The 22,544-nt window shown below is 54.0% G+C and overlaps 2 protein-coding genes across 13 annotated transcripts in view; one reads left to right on the forward strand and one right to left on the reverse strand.

The window, feature by feature from the left end:
• The window catches only part of KCP (kielin cysteine rich BMP regulator), a 45,979-nt gene extending 27,099 nt beyond the window's left edge, over positions 1–18,880 (reverse strand). For 5 of the 11 annotated variants that reach the window (XR_004628863.1, XR_004628864.1, XR_004628867.1 and 2 more), the window contains exons 1-6: positions 18,410–18,879; positions 17,159–17,237; positions 3,639–6,642; positions 935–1,101; positions 185–374; positions 19–95 (exon numbers count right to left, since the gene is read on the reverse strand). Coding sequence is in view for 7 of the 11 variants with exons in the window: in XM_034671766.1 (XP_034527657.1) it covers positions 19–95; positions 185–374; positions 935–1,101; positions 3,639–3,717 (513 nt within the window). In the remaining 4 variants the exon portion in view is untranslated. Of the gene's footprint in view, positions 1–18; positions 96–184; positions 375–934; positions 1,102–3,638; positions 6,643–17,158; positions 17,238–18,409 lie in introns of all 11 variants that reach the window. The other 6 variants (XM_034671757.1, XM_034671750.1, XM_034671753.1 and 3 more) reach the window with 6 other exon arrangements.
• A 3,113-nt stretch (positions 18,881–21,993) lies between these two features.
• The window catches only part of IRF5 (interferon regulatory factor 5), a 10,763-nt gene continuing 10,212 nt past the window's right edge, over positions 21,994–22,544 (forward strand). Inside the window, exon 1 of one of the 2 annotated variants that reach the window (XM_034671859.1) lies at positions 21,994–22,480. In XM_034671859.1, the coding sequence (XP_034527750.1) occupies positions 22,135–22,480 (346 nt within the window). In that variant the 5' untranslated portion in view covers positions 21,994–22,134. The remainder of the gene's footprint in view (positions 22,481–22,544) is intronic. The other variant, XM_019804205.2, reaches the window with a different exon arrangement.

Genomic DNA, 22,544 nt, shown 5'->3' on the forward strand with positions numbered 1-22,544 from the left:
TGGGCCACGGGAACTCACCAAGCAGTGGCAGGTGGTACAGGCGTCTGGAGAGAAGATCTCCCCATGGCCATAGGCCTGACCGTTGTGGCTGCAGCCTGGGGAGGAGAGAGCGCTGTCACTCAGGCACTCACGGCCATCCCTAGGTGCCGAGGTGGTCCTGGCCAGCAGACAGGGTGGCACTCACCACGGCAATGGGGCAGGCCAGGCTTGGGCTCACAGTGCACAGCCCCATCCCGGCAGACACAGGCTGTGCAGGTGTCGGGCTCCCAGCGAGCACCCTCAGGCCAGGCCCGCCCCAGTCCCCAGCACTGGGCAGAAGCTGGGCGGCATTCGCAGGACTCCAGCTGCCTCACCCTCTCCTGCAGCTCCTTGTTCTGGGGGAAAGAGGCGGAGGGGAAGGCAGGAGGTGCTGGCTCAGCTCCGCCCCATCCAACACACCCGGCAGATTTGGGGGGTGTGAAGACTGAGCAGGGCGAGAAGGAAATTCGACTGTTCCAGGGCACAGGTGGCTCCCCTCCAGAGAGCACCCAGATTAGCCACAGTTCTCAAGATTCGGAGTTTGGACAGGCTCCCAGGGGGCGCACGGGGCCCCCAGACCTCTCCTTTGGACAGAAGCAGACCCAATCCCCTCTCCCCATTAAAGACCTTCATCCATCCAGAATCTTCTCTGATGATGCCCTATGTATGTTAGGTGCTCTATACTGTTGGCCAAATACGCGAAAACATGAACATCTGAACTGATAAATACTCCGGAGGGTCTTCATTTGTATGAAAGAATCGATATTAAGAACCATTCATATAAGAACTTCTCCACGTGCATTTAAAACCAAGCTCTATTTTACAGTTCCCGCACCACCCCCAGCCCAACCTTTCTTTCCACTAACAATGCAAGGCCCGCCCTACCCCACACACACCCACAGGCCTCCCGTACTACCTGCTCTCTGAGCTCCATCATCTGGGCTTCCAGCCTTCCCAGCCGTTCCTCCAGGGGGCGCCCCTGCTCCTGCGGGGCCCCAGCAGGGGCTGAGGCGTGGGCTGGCTCCTGCTGCTGGTAGTGGTGGATGTCCACAGGCTCAGGGGAATCCCTGAGAATGACCCCACCTGAAGGGGACAAGAATCCAAGGTGGGCCTGTGGGTGAGGGGCTGACAAGGTTTCCTGAGTCCTGTCTTCCAAACCCTGTAGGAGAGGAGGGGAACCCTGGGCCTCACCCCTGTCCACCAGCCCACCCACCTTCCTGAAAAGGAGATTTGGTCTGTGAGGGTGCTGGAGTAAAAGCACGAAGGAGAAGGGAGAAGGTGGACAAAAGGGACCCAGACCAGCTTTCCCAAGTAGCAAGGACCTCTGTCAGGTATCAGCCCCAGGACCCTGCCCTGCTGGGGCCACGGGGAGAGCATCCAGACCGGGGCCTCCCTGCAGCCTCCCATAAGCTGCAGGGGTCCCCAGCCATGGGGAGCAGGTCAGGGTCACCCATCTTTACATGGGCCAGGGTTTTGGCCAGGGTTAGCCTGGGGAGCTGACCAGTGAGGCTGGGAGCAGCCGGTGTAGGCTACAGTGCAGGGGAGGGAGATGGCCATGGGACCTGCAGGCCTGATGTGAGCACACCTGGCCCTCCAACTGCCTGTCCTCACCTGTCAGCAAGGTCACTGTTTCCGGAGCATGTGCACAGGAAGGGGCAGACGCTCCCTCTGCTCCAGCCCCACCCAGCCCCCAGCCTTGCCACTATTTCCAGGCCTTCGGTGGAGGGCGGGGGGGGGGACCCCACATCGGGACGCACATTCTATATCTGACAGAAGTTCCTGCTACCTGGGAAAGCTGGTCTGGGCCCCTTTTGTCCACCTTCTCCCTTCTCCTCCTTCCACGCTTTCACTCCAGCACTGTCCCAGACCAAATCTCCTTCCCCGAAAGGGCGGTAGGCAGTGGGCAGGGGTGGGGCCCAGGGTGACCCTCCTCCCCTGCATGGTTTGGAAGACAGGACCCCACACTGGGCAGGGAGAGCTCCAGAAGGTAGAACTTGGCTGCATTTCTTGAAGGGTTTGGGGAAGGAGTCAGCAGGGCCCCCCTGGCTTTCAAGGCACTAGACTGAACAAAGACAGCCTAACCCTGGTTTCTGATGACACTATGTCAGGGAAGGGGGTTCCTCTGAGTTCAGGCCTGGGGTGAGACAGCCATTTCCACCTCACTTGAATCCCTCCCCTCTAGTCAGGAAAGTAAAAACTGAGGAGGGGGGTGCAGGGGTAGGCTGGCTCCACAGACATCCCATAGACCAGATCCCTCCTTGGTGGGGGGGGGTGGGCAGTGGAAGAGGAAGAGGAGGAAGGAGAGGGGAGGAGGGTCTTCCCCACAGAGGCAGGTCATTATGAGGCCAGGTCTGGGGTGGCTAAAAGGGTTTGTCGCAGACACTAGTCCTGTGAGGCAGGGGACCGTGTCACCCATTCCCCGCCTCCACTCCCCCAAGCGGAGATTACAGAGCCTCATTGGAAACCTCAATTGTCTTCTTTCTCCCAAACTGCTTTGACCCGAGTTCCTTGCCTTGGTTCCTCCCATCCCCACGGACTCAGAAATCTGGGACTCGGTTTCCCTCTTTTGTGCCCTTCAACCCATCAGCCTCTGGTCTCACCCAGTTGTCCCCAGCCCACTCTCCCCTCTCTCCACTCAGGAGGCTGAAGTCAGAGCCATCCTCCCTGCCTCCACCCTCCCTGCCTCCACCTGCTCGCCTCTGGCACATCTGAAGGTTCCCAGCGGCAATTCCAAATGTGACCTTTTGCAAACACCACCCATCTTCTCAGCCTGCCCCGCTACTCCCCGCATCCAGGTTCTAACGCCCCAACAAATGGCGGCACCCAAGCCTCTGGCGCCTATTCCCGTCCCCTCCCTTGCGGGGTAGCCTCTCACCTGGAACTGGGCAAGGCTCCTGTAGGTGGCGCTCCTCCCCGCCCTCCGCAGGGCCGCTAAAGATGAGGGCTCCGCAGCTTAAACCCTCGGTCTCAGCTTGACACCCCCACCCGCACGGTCCCTCCTCTCAGGCCACGCCCCCAGGTCTGCTTCAGCAGGCGCAATAAGGGAGTCAGGGAGAGCGTGGGGGTCCTATGGGACCCTCAGGGAAGACAGGGCCAGTCCCTTGCCTGGAGAGACCAGCAGAAAGAGCTCCAGATTGTTTCACAGAGCCTGATAGCTCCCCATGGAACTGTCCTCGGCTCCCCTCTCCCCAGCCGGCTGCCAAGTCCTTGCACTGACCCCTCTATTCCTGCCTGCCCCCCCGCCCCCCAGGAGAAGGCTAGACACAGACTCAAAGTCAGCTCCCATAGCGGGCCTCCTCCCCGCCTTTCTCAAGACAGATAATTAACTTCAGACTCCCAGATTCCAGGGCAGCCTCTCCCCCACCGCTGCCTGCAGGAATTCCTCCCGAGCCATTGCAGGCAGCCCCCCTCTGCTGGGCCCCGGGCCTCAGCCTCCTGCGCGCCCCCACGCGGGCTCCTCCTCCGACGGGGAGGACTGAGGCTGGGCCGGGAGGCGCTCGCACCCGCCGGGGCGGGAGGTCGGGGGAGGCAGTCTGGCCCCAGCTCCTTCCCTCGGGCTAGGCTGAGTGAGAGACGGGGTCCGGCCGGGCCGCCCGCGAGCCTCCGGCGCCCCGACTTACCTTCACCGGTCACCGAGACCAGGGCCAGGCTCGTGAGCGGCAGGACGAGGGGCAGCAGAGCGGCCCGGAGCCCCGCCATGCTCGCTCCGCCTCGCTGTCTGTGGTCGGTCGCGGCTCAGCAGGCGCTGGGGTAGGCGGGGTGGGGACACACCAGGCCGCCTCCCACCCAGTCTTTGTTCAGGGAGGGCTTCTGGAGTCTGTCATCCTGACTGGTGGCGCCCTGATGGGCACCTGGAGGCCTGGACCCCAGCTCCGTCCTGACCCCAGCCCTGCGTCAGAGGGGCAGCGGCTGGAGAGCAGCCCCAGCCAGGCAGGAAGCTGGGACCCACTCCTGCATATGGTCCCTGGTGGAGATGCTGACAATAAACACAAATTGATCACTCTGAGGCCCGGGGACAGCTGTTTTTCCTGCACTCCCCCCCTCCTTGGGGTCAATTCATTTGCCCTGGGGTTCCCAGTTCAGCTGCTTTCTTGCTTACAGGAGAAGAGGATGGGCCTGGGTTCAAAACCCTATTTAGCCAAATCCATGTGCCCTTAGGCAGGCCCCTAATGGTGCCTCAGTTTCCCTGTTTGCACACTGGGGATTCTAGTATCTCCTTCACAGACTGGCGGTGAGAGTATGTAAATAGGGTAGTGGCTGGCACATGCTAAGTGCTCAGTAAATAACAAATCACAGCAAGGGTGCTGCTCCAGGCCTCTGAGACCATGGTCTCCTTCTTTCTTCTTCTATTGTCCACCTATACATTTCCTTCCTCGACTCTACTCACCATCCCATCCACCCCAGTAACCCCAGGCTTGGCCCCAAATGCCAAGGCCTCCCTTTGCTGGCTGGTTCCAGCCCTTTTGCCAGTTCCTAAACTCAGGCCTGGGGGTGGGGGCAGCCGGGACTGGGGGCAGCGCTGGGCCGTGGGCTCAGCAGGCAGAGGGGGCCAAAGGGAGGAAGTGAGGAAAACTGGCCACAAACTCCTCAGTGCAGCTGGGAAGTAGGGGGAGGTGGGGATGGGCCCCTGAGCTCACACACAGGCAAAGGGACATAGAGGGTGGAGCCATGAGTCCTGCCAAAGCAGTCTCCCTCCCAGCTGTAAAGGCCAGCAAGTCAGAAGTCACCCTTCCTCCCAGCCCAGGCAGGGGCTGAAGTTCCCCCTCCCCTACCGGCCCACTCTCCATGCACCTTAAGAGAGGGCAGCAACTCTCCCAGGAGTCTGGACCCCATAAAAGGGCCTGAGCAGTTGGCTGCAGGGGGAGGGGCGGCGGTGAGCCAGGGCTGAGATGAGGCCTCTGCCGGCCTGGAACTGGACTCACAGGAGCAGAGGAAAGCTAGGCCCGCAGGCCAGGGAAGAAACAAGGAAGTGGCAGCTCCTGTCCCACCAGGGTTAAAGAAGATGGTGCCTGTTATAAGGCAGGTCCCCTGGGAGACTGGGTGGAGCAGAGGCTAAGAGCAGACTCTGGTGAGAGCTGCCAGACCAAACCCTGTGTCTGACGATACTTTCTACTGGTGACCTCAGGCAAGTCATTTAACTTCCAGTGGCTAATTTTTCTTAGCTGTGACATGTCACTCTAATAGCACTCCTATAGAGTGTTCTGTGATGCTGAATGGCTGAAAAGAGCACTCAGCACATTCTTCATCTGCAATAGAAGGTAGAGAAGCTTCTGGAAAACTCACTCTACGAAATAAAAACCCAAGGCCCGGAGGAAAGGGCATTTGAGAGGCATTTGAGTTCCACTGTGAGTGATCACTGTGAGTGTCTTTTGTGCCGGGCATCGAGGCCGATACAGGAATATAGCAATAAACGAAACCTCGTCCTGTGGAATGCCCCTGTGCAGGCCAAGGGAAGGGGGAACGGGGTCCCTGACGGAGGGGGCGTGTGAGCATGGGATCGTAAATGCACGCAAGCGTCAGGCTTGGAATACAGGGCTCATGTTTCTCTGCCAGATGCAGCTGTCCCGACCAACACCCAGCCCATTCTTTAGAAGAGGGCATTCCTGCTAGAGAAAGCAGAAAAGAAGAAAAGGCTTGAGTCCTTACTTGGCAGGACGGCCCCACATACAGAGTGGTGTGTGGGACAGGGGATGTGTGCGCAGCAGCAGGACTCCAGGGTTCAGAGTCGGTGAGTTCTGAGTTCAACTCCTGCTTCACGCCATGGTCTGAGCTAGTGGTTCTGCATTTCTCCCCATCCCCATTCACCCTCCCCCCCTCAGTCCCTAGGGACTGCACCCCCCACTTCCTTTTGAGTCAGCCCATGAGAGGCACAAAAGCAGGAGGAGAGTGGTTGGGGGTATTTCTTCCCTCCTTCTGCTCATCTGGGCTCCTGGTAACACTATTCCTTCCCCTTGTCCTCTCTGCTCCCCCATCCCCCCTCCCGGGGGGGGGGCGGTGCTGGCTTCCTGCTATTGTTAGTCCCCTGGTCTTTAACGTGCCTTGTGGATTCTCTTAACACCGAGTCTGCAGGTCTGTAAATAGTCCCTTCTTTAAGTTCTCCTGAACTCGGGGCACCTGGGTGGCTCAGTTGGTTAAGTGTCTAACTTCAGCTCAGTTCATGATCTCAGGGTCCTGGGATGGAGCCCCATGTCAGGCTCTCTGTTCAGCAGGGAGTCTGCTTCTCCCTCTCCCTTTGTCCTATCCCTACCCTCCCCCCCTTTGTGTGTGCGCATGCGCGCTCTCTCTCTCAAATACATAAACAAAACCTAAAAAAAAGTTCTCCTGAGCTAAACCCTTTTGAAGGGAATTCTGTTTTCTCCTGGGTCTTCAGTCAATACGCGAAATTTACAAATCATTCCACTAAATTACTCCGCCTCCCTAAGCCGACATCTTTCATCTATAAGTACTAACCCTACCGCAGGTGGAGAAAGTTCGGTGAGGATGTGTGCCTGACATATGCTAGGTGCTCGGCACACAGAAGACCCCAACATAAGTTACCTCCTGGACGTTACCTGCTTCAGGCTGTACTGCCGATAGCAGCAGGTTGGTTTCCTCTTTGGATTTGCGGCTGGAAGCAAAAGGCCGCTGTGGGGAGGGAGGGACAGAGAGGATTAGTAAATGATTAATTTTTTGTATGTCTTTTGCTATCTTTCAAATCACACCAGTTGTAACAAATGCAGTGAGATACTACAAAGTTATGCAGACAAAGCGCATCATTACATCTGCTCCAGCCCCTTGCCTTGCCCGGCTCCTCCCACCCCCACATGACCAAGGGTAACAAGGGTCTGATCTTCCACACCCTTCACCTGGCTCACACAACCGTATGCGAGCATGCGTACACCACGTGATTTCTTTTGGAGCTGGCATTTTGCAACAGGCCGTGCAGGATCTCAGCCCCCCCGCCCCCCCCACAACCCTTGCCAGCTTGCCCCTGAGTCAGCAATCTCAGTGGCTCCTGTCTCAGCCTCCCAATGCCCCCAGGACCCTCCCTCCACACTCGCAACGTGTCCACCCCAGGCAAAGGTCACCCCTGGCTGAGCAGCTGAGTGGCTGAAGCACGTGGGGGATGTGTTGTTGGTCACAGATCTGAGATTCAAATCCCACGACTGTATCCCACAGTGTTGCTACGCCTCCCCCAGATGCAGAGTAAGTAGCCCACCAGTCGCCCTCCAGGAGGGTCATCCTTTGCCTGTCCTTAAAATGCCAGCAAATTCCGCCTCCCGACATTCCAGGCTCTATGCCAAGCTGCAGCATGTCTGCTCGGTACGGAATGCCAGTCCACACACTTGACCAGCACTGCTCGCAGATTACTACTCACAGGCGGAATACTTCCTTGTTGGACTGAACCTGCTGGGATTTTAGGAGTGTGTGTGCATTTTTTTTGTTTTGTTTTTGGCATAGAGAAGCTGATGCCATCAGATTGCATATCTGAACCCTGCAGAGCAGAGCAAGAACCTAGGGGGTGGGCAGAAGGTTTCCAGGTGCCCACACGGGGACCACCAAGCCTTGAAGTTCTGCAGCCGGGAGGGGAGCTTGCCCATCATACTTGTGCCCGTTCCCACCTAGGGTTTCTCCAATCTCTTTTGTGACTTTCTTTTCTCAAGGACTGACCCCTGGGGATCCCATGAGGGCTTGGAGAAGCTAAGAGGGTGGGGGAAGAGAGGAGGAGATACATAGGGGTAGCTTCCTGTTGGTAATCCCCTCTTCTCCTATCCGCCCATTTCTCTTCTTCCTATCCCTCATGGCCCTGACAGGCAAGGAAACTGAGGCTTGCAGAGTTTAAGCGCCTAAGCGAGCTCACTCAGCTGGAGAACGGCTCGGCTCTCCACCCCAGCTCTGACGCCTAACCCCAGTGGAGATGTCTGCTGGCTCTTCTCCCACCGCGCATGACTTCTGCACACGGGGAACTTCTGCTTCTCGTCGGTTCTGCCGCAGCACTGGGAATTCATGCAGTTACAAGATTCAGGTGTATTCTCCCTTGCAGAGAGGGCTGGGAGCACCCCTTGGGCAGGTCTGCTTTGCCAACTCTGCCCCTCATCTGCTTTAATCCCAGGGTATGGGCAGGGGGGTTGCTTGGCAGGTACCAGTGGATGGGCACGCACAGGGGTCTCTCTTTCCACCACCTCAATCCCATTATAAAATCCAAGGATTGGGTTGGGGGTACTGAGTCTCAGTACCTCTTCCTGTGATCCTGGGTCAGGGCCCCAGAATTCAGATCCAAAACAAAGGCAAGGCCTATCATTAACAGCCTGCCTCAGAATGGACCCAACTCAGTTTGTGGCTCTGAGGAGCCAGGGGGAGGCTGGTGAGTGCGGGGCAGTGTCTACACTTGCCCAGGGCCCTCTGCTTTGGGTTAGCTCAGAACCCCTTGGCAGTCGGGTGCTGAGAGGCCCATGCTTGCCTTCCCACATGGGCTGCACAGAGGAGACACTGGCTCACTGGAGTTTGGGCCAAGACTGGCCAAAGGGGCTCTAGTCAAGCAACAGGTCTCCCCCAGCCCCAGCCCCCAGTTTTAGAGAAAAACCAGACGTAGGACAGGGACTGAGGGAAGGGGAATAGCAGCTCTTCCTTCCAGCTAATATGAAGAGAGGGGTCAGATGACAAGGGGGAGAGACCAGCAGATCAAAGCCACAGCTGGGCTATCTTGTGGCAGGAGAGGTCCTGGCACCCAGTACTAACCTCGGCTTCCCTTTTTATGTTTTTTGCTTTGGCAACAGCGTTATTGAGATACAATTTACATATCATAGATCTCCCCATTTACAGGTACCATTCAGAGCTCGCAAGATGGTGGGGCCGGTGACCTTCCCGGGCTGCTGGGCCTGAGTGGGGCCGAGGCGCAGAGGCGCTGAGCCTGCCCCCCTCTCCCCCCATCTGCGAAGATGACGCACACCGGCCAGGTGCAGGATGGTAAAGACTACAGGAAAACTCGATTTGTAGGTCGTCAGAAGGAGGTGAATGAAAACTTTGCCATTGGTTCGATAGCTGAACAGCCCCTGAGCGAAGCTGAAAGTCCCGAGGTCGTGTATGACAGCAGTGGGGTGGCTCTTGGCCCCCCGAAAGTGTAAATAAACTGGGACAAAGAAGCAAAAACTGGGACCTGTGCCCCAGGGGGCTGCAGGTCAGACAGCACCATCACCAGAGCGGGCCGTGCACCTCGGTCTCGGGCAGTCCACGAGAGCATCTCAGCGTTAACAGAAAACAGGCGGGGGCACCTGGGTGGGTTGGTCGCTGGAGCATCCATTCGATCTCAGGGTCGTGAGTTCAAGTCCCACATTGGGCTCCACGCTGGGTGTGGAGCCTACATAATTAATTAATTATGAACATAAGACAGCTGAAGGGCCTAGTGCTGTTCCCGGGGTACTGCTGGTGCCGAATAAAGGGTGCTGCTATCAAGGGGGGAGAAAAGAGTACAATTCAGTGGTGTAGTATATTCACAGAGTTGTGTAACCTCAGCACAGTCAACTTTAGAACATTTCATCACCCTCAAAAGAATCCCTGTCCTCGTTTGCGGTCACCCCCTGTTCCCACCACCACCCATCCCCCAGCTCTGGGCAACCACTCATTTACCCTTGCTTTTTAAACTCCTTTTTAAAAGATTTTATTTATTTGAGAGAGAGAGAGTGAGAGAGAAAGAACGTGAGCAGGGATAGAGAGAGAGAGAAGCAGAGGGAAGGGGAACCAGACTCCCTGAGCCCCTGATGCGGGGCTCGATCCCAAGACCCTGAGATCATGACCCAAACCGAAGGCAGACACTTAACCAACTGAGCGACCCAGGTGCCCCTACACTTTTTCTCTGTAGACTTATTTGCCTATTCTGGACATGTCACGTAAGTACATTTTACAATATGTGGTCCTTTGTGTCTGACTTCTTTCACTGAGCGTATTTTCGAGGATCTTCCATGTCATGACATGTATCGACATCTATCGGTACCTCATTCCTTTGTCCTGCCAAATAATATTCCACCGTAGGTATATACTATACTTTATTCATCCGCTTATCAGTCGATAGCCATTTGGGTTGTTTCCACTTCCGGGCTATTATGAATAATGCTGCTATGAATATTCATGTGCAAGTTTTTGTGTGGACATATGTATTCATTTATCTTGGGTGTAGGCCAAGGAGTGGGATTGTTGCATCATGTGATAACTCTATTTTTAACTTTTGAGGAACTGCCAAATTCTTTTCCTAAGTGGCTGCACCATTTTACATTCCCACCAGCAATATATGAGGGTTCCGATTTCTCCACATCCTCTACGACACTTATCATTATCTGACTTTTTTATTGTACGCATCCTAGTGGGTGTAGAGCAGTATCTCATTGTGGCTTGGATTTGCATTTCCCTCATGACACATGACACTGAACATCTTTACATGTGCTTATTAGTCATTTATATAACTTCTCTGGAGAAGTGTCTATTCAAATCCTTATCCCAGGTTTCATTGAGTTGTCTTTTTATTATTTAGTTCCAAGCATTCTTTATATATTATAGATAGAAGTCGCTTATCCGGTATATGCCTAGCCAGTATTTTCTTCCATTCTGTGGGTTGTCTCTTTTTGGGTATGTCCTTTGCAGCACAAAAATTTTTAATTTTGATGAATTCCAATTTATCTTTTTTTTTTCTTTTGTGGCTCGTACTTTAGGTGTCAGAGTTAGGAAACCATTGCCTAATCCAAAGTTAGGAAGATTTATCCCTCTATTTTCCTTTTTTTTTCTTTTTTCTTTTTTAAAAATTATTTTATTTATTTATTTGACAGAGACAGCCAGCGAGAGAGGGAACACAGGCAGGGGGAGTGGGAGAGGAAGAAGCAGGCTCCCAGCGGAAGAGCCTGATGTGGGGCTCGATCCCAGAACACTGGGATCCCGCCCTGAGCTGAAGGCAGACGCTTAACGACTGAGCCACCCAGGCACCCCTATCCCTCTATTTTCTTATAAGACTTTTACAGTATTCGCTCTTACATATAGGTCTTAGATCCATTTCGAGTTACTTTTTGTATACAGTGTGAAGTGTAACTGTTGGTAGGTGTGTGTGTGTGTATAATTGTCACCTCTTAGACAGGTTACACTTTCATCATTATAAAAAGTACTTCTTTATCTTTAGTAACTTCCTCTATTGGGTCTGGGATAACACAGGCGAATGTAGTCAATAATATTGTAACAACTTTGTGCGTTGACAGATGGTAACTCGACTTACTGAGGTGACCATCTTGTAATGTATATAAATATGGAATCACTGTTTTACACCTGAAACTAATATTGTGTTCCAATTATTCTTTTTCAATTAAAAAATAATATGATGATGGCATATACTAGAAATCCACTGGTTAATTTAAATTCACATTTATTATATATATCAAACATAAATAAAAATGGGCTGGGTCTCATATTAGTATAGCCGCTCCAGTTTTCTTCCGGTCGCTGTTTACATGATATACCTTTTTCTGTCCTTTTACTTNAACACAGGCGAATGTAGTCAATAATATTGTAACAACTTTGTGCGTTGACAGATGGTAACTCGACTTACTGCAGTGACCATCTTGTAATGTATATAAATATGGAATTACTGTTTTACACCTGAAACTAATATTGTGTTCCAATTATTCTTTTTCAATTAAAAAATAATATGATGATGGCATATACTAGAAATCCACTGGTTAATTTAAATTCACATTTATTATATATATCAAACATAAATAAAAATGGGCTGGGTCTCATATTAGTATAGCCGCTCCAGTTTTCTTCCGGTCGCTGTTTACATGATATACCTTTTTCTGTCCTTTTACTTTACATCTATTTGTACATCGTTAAATCTAAAATGCATCTCCAATAGATAGCATACGGTTGGATCTTGTTTTTAAATTTGGTTTGATGATCTCTGCCTTTTGATTGGATTGTTTAATCCATTCATATTATTGATATAGTTGTATTTACCTTTTTACTAGTGTTCTAAATATCTCATGTCTTTTTTGTTCCTATATTTCTCCCAGACTGCTTTCTTTTACATTGTATTTTCTAGTATAAAATTTAAATGATTCCTTGAATGATCTTTTAAATTATTTTTTTAAAGATTTTATTTATTTACTTTGAGAGAAAGAGAGGAGACCAAGCAGGGCGAGGGGGAAGGGCAGAGGGAGAGGGGGAAGGGCAGGGGGATGGGGAGGGGCAGAAGGAGAGGAACAAACAAACTCCCCACTGAGCAGGGAACCTGACATGAGGCTCGGTCCCAGGACCCTGAGATCATGACCTGAGCTGAAGTCAGATACTTAACTGAGCCACCCAGGTGCCTGTTACTATTTTTTAAGTTATTTTCTTAGTGGTTCCTCTAGGCTAAGCTGTGGGCAGCTTACTATACTGTCTTCCTGTCCCATCCAGGTAAGCTGTCCCCAGGAAAGGTCCTGGACAGAGTGTGTGGGCAGGAAAGTTACCTAAGGAAGGATGGCCTGGGACAAGGGATGCCACCTGAAGAAGGACTGAGGTCCTGAGATGGCCACACGGTGGCCTCAGTGAGCGATACAGAGGATGCGGCTTTGACAGAGCGTTGCCGGGGTGGCAGCTGCACCGCCCTCCCTCGGGATCACCTCAGATTTTATGAGTCAGATGTTCAGGCCCAGGAAAGCACATCTCCTAAGGTCTGGGCACAGCCCATCGGTAGCCCTGTGGTCAGGCTCCCCTGGCAACTGCTCCCGGGCTCCTTCCTGCACCTCGAATACGTCCCAGTCTAACCCCTGAGCTGGCCCACATTCCCTTCTGCCCCCAGGAACGAACAGGTTGTGAGGGCAGGGCTCAGTGGAAATGGTAACTTCGCCCTGCACTTTCCCTAGAGTATCCTAAAATCAGAAGCCTGAGCTGAGCAGGGCTGGAGGGCAGACACAGGGATGAAGGGTGGAGTGGGGGGATCTGAATGTGAGGAAGTGTGAGGAATGGACAGCTGCGGAAGGCTTCTGCCTTTCTGGTACAACCAGCCACCCTGCTAAGAAAGCAAAGCATCCCTGTCAGTGCTTCTGGAAATCTCTGGGAATAGACCTGGGAGCAGGGAGCAAGTGGAGCACAGGACAAGGTGAAGACCAGGGTCACCCACATGCCAGGAATCAGTTCATTCACTGGGGTTAGGGCTCCCTGCTACCTGCTCACACTGCCATGGGGACCCAGACCTAGGGCTTTGGGCGTCAGAACTCAGCTCCTGGCTGGGGCAGGGGCAAAGCTGAAGCATAATGAGGAGTGCTCTGCCCTTGAACCCTCACCCCAGGCCCCCGCCCTCATCCCAGGTAATGCCCAGTATCAGGATTTGCTGCCTTCCCAGGTCCAGTCCAAGGTAGAAGCAGGGGACATGATGTCTGAGGACCTCCAGGGGAGACTTCTCAGAAGGGAACCTGCCCTGGGTCCCCCTGCGGCCCACCCTAACCCTCACCCCAACCTTAGAGCTGATGCTTGGACCCTAGAGACTGAGCCCTCATGGGCTCTTCTCCATAAGATTTGGGGCTCCCCACCTCTCTGTCTCTGCACCCTTGGACCCACAATAGCCTTCACCAAACGCCTAGCCCAACTGAAGGAGGCACAGGGTGCGTGCGGGAGGGGTGGTTTACAACCTGACTAGGCCACTCAGGGTGAAGCAGCTAGGACACAGAAGGCACACGTACAAGTGTGCACGTGCCCAGGACGGTGCCAGGCCCCTCCTGGCACTGCCAGGGGCTGAAGGGAAAGCCTCCCCCTCCCCATCAACTGCCACTGGCCCTACCTCCCAGGGCACTCAGAACATTCCAGGTCCCAAGGCCAAGCTCTGCTTCTCCCATCAGAAGGAGGCTTGCACTGGGGAGCATGGTAACGGCTCTACAGACGTTCATACTACGGTCATCAGGGTGACAGGTCCCTCGGTCTCCACCCTGCTGTCCCTCCCCTCCCCTGAAGCATCTACACCTAACTGAGCCCTGTGAACCCAGCCCCGAGTGGCCCAGATGGAAAAGGTGGGGGGCGGGGGGCAGGGGGTGGGCAGCTCATGAGTGTGTTTCCAGTGAGAGGGAGGAACAAGGCCTCACCGGCAGGACCCTGCAGTCTCCCTAGTTAGTGCCTGATGGCACCCCCTGTCTCTGCCGTGGCCTCTGCTTCTGTGACTCAGGGTCCTTTCTGGGTCTCGAAGTGGGTACTTAGGAAACATTCCTTAAAGGTCTAGGAAGGTGAAAATCCGGGGGAAAATGATCCACCTTGATCTCAGTGCCAGTAGAAACTGGTCTCTTCCCATTCTATCCGTCATTCTTTCATTCTCAAATTCATCATTCATTCACTCATTCATTCATTCATGAGCTCCCAGCCTGGAAGAGGAGCTGAGGTGCTTGACTGTCCCCCGGGGAGAAGCCCGAGGTAACTTGGCAGCTGATAATGGTTGCCCCCAGATGCTAGGCCCTGGGTGCCTGGACATGCCCCCTGACTTTCGTAACCCTGTTCACACCTCTGTGAACCTTCCTGCATTATTGGCACCTGTGTCCCGCCAGGACTCTGACGTGTGCACCTGTCACTTGGAGCCACTCATACTGGGGGTGGGCCCTTTATCCTGTGCCCTGGAACAGTTGGGGAGCTTGATAGCAGCCAATGGTCAGTGTTCTGAGAGCTGAGAAGAGGTCAGGAGAGGGGTGGCAGGGCCCCAAAGTGCGGGGCTGGAGGGAGGGAGAAACAGAGAGGGTGGGGGCTAGGCGCTGCCCCTGCCTGTCTAGGAAGGATGTGTTCTTTTTCTTTGCTTTGCTTATTTTAATTACTTAGAATTTTTATGTAAGATTTATTTAAAGAGCTTTCTAAGACATATTTATCACATATCAGCCTTTTGCTTGCGTAAAAACTCAATAAATTTGTTAAGCTATCCCCAAAACTTCTTGGCATTTAGTATTTGGCCCTTCTGAATCACTTTTTAAATTTTTATTTGTCATTTCCATACAATAAAACTCCCTCTTTTTAGTGTACCAACCACTGTTAGTCTTTCCACCACTACCAGCTGCTCCTTTTGTGGTCAGCCCCTCCCTGCACCCCACCTCCTGGTCTGTTCTCTGATCCTACAGTTTTGTTTTGTTGTTGTTTTTTTTTTAAAAGATTTTTATTTTATTTTTTTGACAGAGACAGCCAGCGAGAGAGGGAACACAAGTAGGGGGAGTGGGAGAGGGAGAAGCAGGCTCCCAGTGGAGGAGCCCGATGCGGGGCTTGATCCCAGAGCACCGGGATCACGCCCTGAGCCGAAGGCAGACGCTTAACGACTGAGCCACCCAGGCGCCCCTGACCCTACAGTTTTTAAGATTCATTTATTTATTTGAGAGAGAGAGGGAGCATGAGCTGGGGTGCAGAGGGAGAGGGAGAAAGAGAACCTCAAGCAGACTTTGTGCTGAGTGGGGAGCCCCACTGAGATCACGACCTGAGCCGAAACCACGAGTTGGACGCACTCCACCGACGACAGCACCCAAGCGCCCCGATCCTACAGTTTCTCATGGCTGTCCCTGAGGGAGAGGGGTAAGGCAGCTGGGGAGTGGGCAGCCTCTCTCAGGGCACCTTTTCTACACAGACAACACCCTGGGGCCTGAGCACGAGGAAGGAGGCCCCCAGCTGCGGACTCCTTCTACCTTCCGCCTCACTTCGCATCTGGCCCAGCGGAGGCAAAGAATCGGTGGCAGGTGTGGTGGGTGCAGCTTAGAATGGGGGGTAGCCCCGGGGAGCTCTGGGCGGCCGGAGTGCAGGGATCGGTGTGCTCCCCCAGCTCTGCCAGCCCCAGGGACTCCGAGAGCACAGATGGTCACAGTGAGGCAGCCCCCAGGACCCGACAGAACACAGGACATGCTCTACCGAGCCACTGGTGTTACGGTTCTGTGATTATCACTTCCGCTGTGCGTCGGTCCCTGGGCTAGACCTCATCCTTACCACTGAACAACAGTACTTTGTTGCTGACGGGACAGTACTGACCCTATTTTATAAACGACGACACTGAGGGTCAGAGAGGCTGCTCCCCAGGTCACACAGCTAGGACCTGGACCCAGGTCTGTCCGACTCCAGAGTGATCCAATGTCACTCATGGTTCAGTTTGGTTCAAATCCCAGACTAGCTGCTGTGCGCCTTCGGGGTAACTGCTTAACCTTTCTGAATTGCAGGCTCTTCATCTATAAAACGAAGGGATGCATACTCCTGCCTTCTACGGTTGTCACGAAAGTGAAATGGGACCCCGGCGCTTGGTGCAAAGGAGGCTCCACGTGAAATATTGTTCGGGGTTGTGCTCCCTCACATTCCTATGTTGAAGTCCTAACCCCCAGTACCTCAGAATGTTGCCTCATTTGGACGCAGGATCTTGCAGATGTAATTCTTCAAGTTAAGTTGAAGGCATTAGTGCGGGCTCTAGTCCAATATGACTGATGTCCTCATAAAAAGGGGAAATTTGGACACAGAGCTACAAGCCAGGGAAAGCAGCATGTGAGGGCGAAGGCAGAGATCAGGGTGGTGCTTCTACAGGCCAAGGATAACACTAAGACCACAAAGAAGTAAGCAGACTAACTTGTTGAGGTTCACCAGCTTAGCAAGTTTCTTGGCTTGCTTCTTTGCAAAGGGGGTCACTTCGGAGGCCCTCTCCATGGTGCTGGGCGTGGCAATCAAATGCAGCCCCGTGAAGCGTGCTTAGTAGTGTCCAGCACATATTAAGGACTCATTAGCATTATCTGATTGTATCCGCTCCTCAGGTCAGCCCAGCACGTGGCCTGCCCCCTCCACACCACATGCGTTGCCAACGCGGCCTTGAACCAGCACGCCCCTTCAGCCGTGAGCTGCAGTGGGGCCGGTGGTGACCACTTCTGGCTCTTCTCCAGAGCTTGGGACAGGCCGTTCCTTTGCCAGGTGCCTGCTGCCCTACTCTCTCTGCCCTGAGCCCCGGGACCCAAACTGCAGTGAGGATGCAGGATTGAGCGCACTTGCTTTCTGGATGGCCAAGCTTCAGGTGGGACCCAGAGTCCCTGGGCTTACCGTCCCCTTGCCTCGTTCTTCTGGGCGCTCTGTGACCTGCTCCTGCAAAGCGAAGCCTTCGCAGTGAGGTGGGGGGTGGCAGCAATGAGGAAGCCCTGTGAGCTCTTTCCTGCTGAGCACGTACCTCTTTTGTCTTCCTGTTCCCACGGTGGGCCCCAGATCAGCTGTCGAGCCATGTCAGCCTCCCTGCAGCTTTGGAAGTGCTGCCCCAGGAAAGAGGGAGGAGGATAGAGAGAAACAGGATATACATGGCCCTCGAGACTGCCCCAGACCCATAGAGACTCCTGGATCCCACAGGCCCACCAGCACCCCTATGGCTCCAGTTGGCCTTGGGTGGGCATCAGCGTTTGCATCTGGCTCCTGGCTTGGAGAGCCGTGAAGCAGTGGGGTTCTACAACACTGGCTTGGTAGGAACCAGCCCCCAGATTCCCCTCCAGAGAGGCCTGGCAGCCGGCCTCCTCTTCTCTGGGAGGGCCTAAGAGAGCAGAGCAGGCCTGCCCTAGGAGCTTCCCAGGACCCTTCAGCCCCTAGAGCATTCTGCTTTCTTGACTTTCCACTCCCGGCATCAGAAGCTACCAGAGCACTAGAGCAGCCTGGGGGACGCCCCACCCAGGGGCCCCCAGAGGCCTGACCTCCCCCCCACAGGAAATAGTAGCCCAGGACTGCCTGGTTGGCAGGAGCCAAGCACCTGTTCCTAGAGCTCTGTTGGCTACTCCCAGCCTCCAAGAGCCCCCACTCCTCCCTCCACCCCAAGTGGGAAATGCTCAGCCCACAACCCCCACCCAGCCTGCCCCTGAGAAGGCCAAAGAGGGGCAGGGACTTCCACCTTCCACGGTGAAGTGTTGAGAGGCCATGTAGGGTCTTGCCCCTGTGCCCCCTCCCAGGTCCTCATGCTTCAGCTGCTCCAGGCCAGAGAGCAGCTCTTCCGGAGTCCCAGAGCCAACCCTGGGCCCTCCGTCTTCGCCCCAGCAGCCTGAGGTCCAGATGTGAGCTGAGGAGCACCCCCTCTGCCTTTGGGCTGACCCTGACATCCCAGACAGAACTGGCTCCTCCTCAGTGTCTCCCCTCAAAGGACCACAGTCCTGCCCCAGGTGGGATCCCAAGCACCGGTTCCAAGCTGCAGGGGCTTGAGATGGGTCTGGCTGGTAAGCACCTTGGCGCCTGTGACCTCAGGGCCTCCTGCACCCCAACCAATGATGGGTGGGCCTCGTACACCTGGATGGGACCCCTGTCCCTGGTGAGAACATCTACAGACTCTGGGCGTCAACTAGGTCTGTCTGAGACAAGAGAGGACACTGAGGTCCACAGCTCAATCCTGTCTCTGTCCCCATAAAGCATCCATTCACAGTGCAGGAGCCTGGAAGGCTTGAGTTACCTGCTCTTTCTTTGCCTTCTTGTGCAGGTGCCTCGTGCTTTTCAGGCAGGCAGGAAGGACTGGAGTTCTGATCCCTTCTGTGACAGAGCCCAGTCCTGGGGAGGGAAGTGGTTTGAGTGAAATGCTGAAGTCAGCAGATTTTCGGAGTGCTTGAATCATCGCATGCAGGGGTGGAGGGGTATCAGGATGTCTGGGCGAGGCATCCTGACAGTCTAGAAGGAGGATGTGAGTGGGGGAGGGGTCAGCAGAAGGACCAGAGACGACTGCACAGAGAGGCAGGGCAGACCCGGGGGTGCGGGGACAACACTAAGGCATTGAGCTGAGCTGGGAGACTCTCCACCACCTTTATTTCAAGAACCAATGAGAGGGGCGCCTGGGTGGCTCAGTCGGTTAAGCATCTGACTCTTGATCTGGGCTCAGGTCACGATCTCAGGGTGGTGAGTTGGAGCCCCAAGTCAGGCTAGTCATGGAGGCTGCTTAAGATTCTCTCTCGTTGGGGCGCCTGGGTGGCACAGCGGTTGGGCGTCTGCCTTCGGCTCAGGGCATGATCCCGGTGTTGTGGGATCGAGCCCCACAATCAGGCTCCTCCGCTATGAGCCTGCTTCTTCCTCTCTCACTCCCCCTGCTTGTGTTCCCTCTCTCGCTGGCTGTCTCTATCTCTGTCGAATAAATAAATAAAATCTTAAAAAAAAAAAAAAAGATTCTCTCTTGCCCTCTCTTTAAANCTCTCGCTGGCTGTCTCTATCTCTGTCGAATAAATAAATAAAATCTTAAAAAAAAAAAAAAAGATTCTCTCTTGCCCTCTCTTTAAATAAGTGAGTAAATAAATAAATAAATAGTGCCAATGAGAAATCCAGGCAGTAGTGCTACCCTGGGATCTGAGTTTATATGAGAAAGAGACGCAGAGACTGGAGTTTCTGAGGAGTTCCTGGGAGTTCCAGAGCCTGCTGGCGCTGTGAGACAGAGGTCCAGAACAGAAGTCACGGAAAAGAGGTAGAGGCCGGGTTGCGGGCCCGGGGTGGGAGCAGGGGGGTCAGGGCGAGGAAAGGTGCTGACCACAAACAAAAAGGAAGTAGCCTTTGTTCTTAAAAGGGCCAAGGGAGCAGACAGCCAGGGCCGGGGAGGGATGCCGGCGACAGCACAAGCCCTTAGGCCTCCAGCCACGTGAAGAGGTAAAGGGAGCTGCAGATCAGGGGACGTGGGGATGTGAGGTCTGGAGGCGTGCATGTGACAGTGCTGGCCAAGTGGGGGACTTCCAGGTCATGCCCTGGAAAGCTCTGAGGGGGTGGCAGTTGGTAGGAAATGGAGAGGAAGCCCCAGGGTCTGGGCATCGTCATATAAAGCTACCACTTACATGTTCACAGGGGCTGAGCGTGGCTGAGTTAAAACCTGGCTCAGATCATGTCTCTGCTCAGCCTGAACAATGACCCACAAAGACCCCTCATTTTGTGACGTAAGCATTGACTGTCTACCACCAAAGAACGGAAGTTCCAGGAGGGTAGGGGGTTTAGACAAAATAGACTTTTGTTCGCTGTTTTACCCTGGCACGTAGAAGGGGCTCACTGAGCACTTGTTGAATTTAGGCCTCGAAGCCAACCTGTGACAGTGATGCTATCCTCATTTTACAGGTGGGAAATGGGGGTTCCAAGAGAGTCTGCGGTTTGCTCAGGGTCACACAATACCTCTGTGGTAGAGCCAGGGGCTGATGCAGGCCTGTTAGACTCCAGGGCCCGATGTCTAACCAACAAGCTCCCAGAAATAGGTACATGGATGACAGGTGAGCCTGGGGAATCCCAAGGGCTGGGCCTGAGGGGGTGGGTTTCCTGGAGGGGAGGTAAAGACAGCTGTCATTCGCACAGGCGGGTGAAAGGGGCAGGTCCAGAGTTGGGGGGGTTTCTTGTCCCACTGCACCTTGCACCTCTGTCCTCTCTCCCTACCACTCACACTAGGCTTCTTTCAGTTCCCTTTGGTGACACAGCTCCCCCCACCCACACACTCATGCATCCTGGCCTCTACCGGAATTAGGCCTCTCACCACACCCTCAATCTGTCACCCCAGTCAGGGGAAGCGGGGGCAGAAGCTAGCTCACCGTTGGGAGTGAGGGGCCTGGACACACATCTGGGGCTGTGGAGGCCAAGTCTCCCTGCTCCCATGTGGCCAGGCCCTGCTGGGGGCATGGGGGTGGGGTGGGGGGCTAGGAGTGACTGCAAGGAGGTTGGGTGTAACCTCACTCCTCCTTTGCTTTTGCTTCACCATAGACAGCATAGGGAGGCAAGGGGACCCTGCTGTTTTGGAAGAGCCTGAATGATGCTCTCTGCCCCTGCCCCTTCCTCCCTATGCCTGTCTCTGGCCCAGAGTGGTTTTTGGTTTAGTTTCCCCTGGTCTGGGCAAGGCACTCCTGTGTAGCCCCTATCACGGCAATGCTGTGAGCTCAGTAACTTCTCCCCTTTACAGACAGAGAATGCGATTCATAGGACCCGCCTAAGGTCACTTAGCACAAGAGACGGATGCCAGCCCCTGCATGGTTCTTAACAAAGTTCAGAGTCTCTACAAGTAGGGATCTCACCTGAGCAAGAGGGACAGTGGGTAAGGGGCAGGGGACAGCATCCTAGAGTCTCATGGTCCCTCACACTATGCGTGGGACATCTGAAATAAAAGAAGTCTCTTGGTGGCTATTGCTCCAGATATATTTTCTGGATCAACATAGGATATTTTTTCTATCGAGCGTAACAGATCTCCGGTGGAAAAGGGTTCCCATTTTGTGGTGGCCTCTTTCTATTTAATGGCAGTTTCGTTTTTACAGAAGGAAAATATAAAACAATCTACCTATCCACATTTCCCCCAAACACACTCTAAATTTTTAAAAATACGAAATAGTGAAATAGCAGATACAAATAATAAAATACTTGTACATAATTATATTTCCATTTTACATGAGGGCTGGGCAACCGGTTGGGGGAGAGGGAAAGAGATGCAGACAAGAAGAAAAAAGACAACACGTAGTAAGTGATGGTACAGATTAGTAGTGGAGAGTAACCCAGGTGTTCCTAGAGGGAAAAGGAGAGGAGGGAAAGGTCAAAGTTCTGATTCATCAACCGATAACTGGATTCGTGAAAAACACAGGAGCCTCTAAACTTTAAAGGGCAAATAATACTATCAAAAACGTGTATATTTTAGTTGCTATCTCAGATTTCATCAAGTAACTTGGGAAATTTCATTTAAAATATTTTTATTAAAAATTACTATAGAATACAATGAAAAGACCAAAATAGTCCCTGAGTAAGCTGATTCCAGTGGGGATCAGACATGACAATAAAAATTTCATAAGTGAAGCCAACGAGGATGAGTTTGGGAGCTCAGAAACCTGACCAAGGAGAGGAAGTCAAGATAGGCTTTCCAGAGGGGATGATCCTGACGAAATTCGGAGAGCAGTCTTTATCAAGCAAAGAATGCTTCAGGAGAAGGAACAGGACATATGAAGGTTGAGTCCGGTGAGACCCATTTATGGAACCGAAAAAACATTCAGAACGGCAGGTGGACGGACAGCCAAAGTAGAGGTAAGTGTGATATGCAGGGCAAGAGACCACGCACTGACCCAGAGAGGTCCCGAGGGCGACCAGGGAGGGACAGCAGGGGCAGGCAGTTGCGAAGGCTGAGACTTAGGGACACAGTGGCTTGAGGAGCCCTGCCTGCAAGCACGTCGAGGAGTGGGTGTCCAGATCCAGATGCCAGCGGCTTGGCCCTGGAGCGACCCTCGAAGGAGCGCGGGAGGGCAGAGCGAGGACCCACGAGCTGTCAGTCGGCCCTACGGCGCCCCCATATGCACTCTCCTGACCGCCCGTGTCTGCCCCGATCTTGAGCTCCCGGAGGGCGCGGGCTGCGGAAGTTCCCGGGCTCCGCCGAGCACTTCGGCATCATTGGGGGGAAGGGGGGGTCTGGGGTTGTCAAATGACTGTTCTGCAGTTCCAGATTGCCGAAGGAGCCCGGGTAGTCTGCCTGGCGTCTCCCCGGAGGCCTTGAGATGCATGGGGGCCCGGCCGGGCCCGATGCTCAGGGGCCCTCGGTCGCCGGGTCAGTGCGGGGGTGGGGGGGAGGCAGGGTGGTCCCGAGGGGCAGGGCAGGGCGGGGCGCTGCG

The sequence above is a fragment of the Ailuropoda melanoleuca genome, chromosome 1 (assembly GCF_002007445.2).
Source record: "Ailuropoda melanoleuca isolate Jingjing chromosome 1, ASM200744v2, whole genome shotgun sequence".
Taxonomy (NCBI): domain Eukaryota; kingdom Metazoa; phylum Chordata; class Mammalia; order Carnivora; family Ursidae; genus Ailuropoda; species Ailuropoda melanoleuca.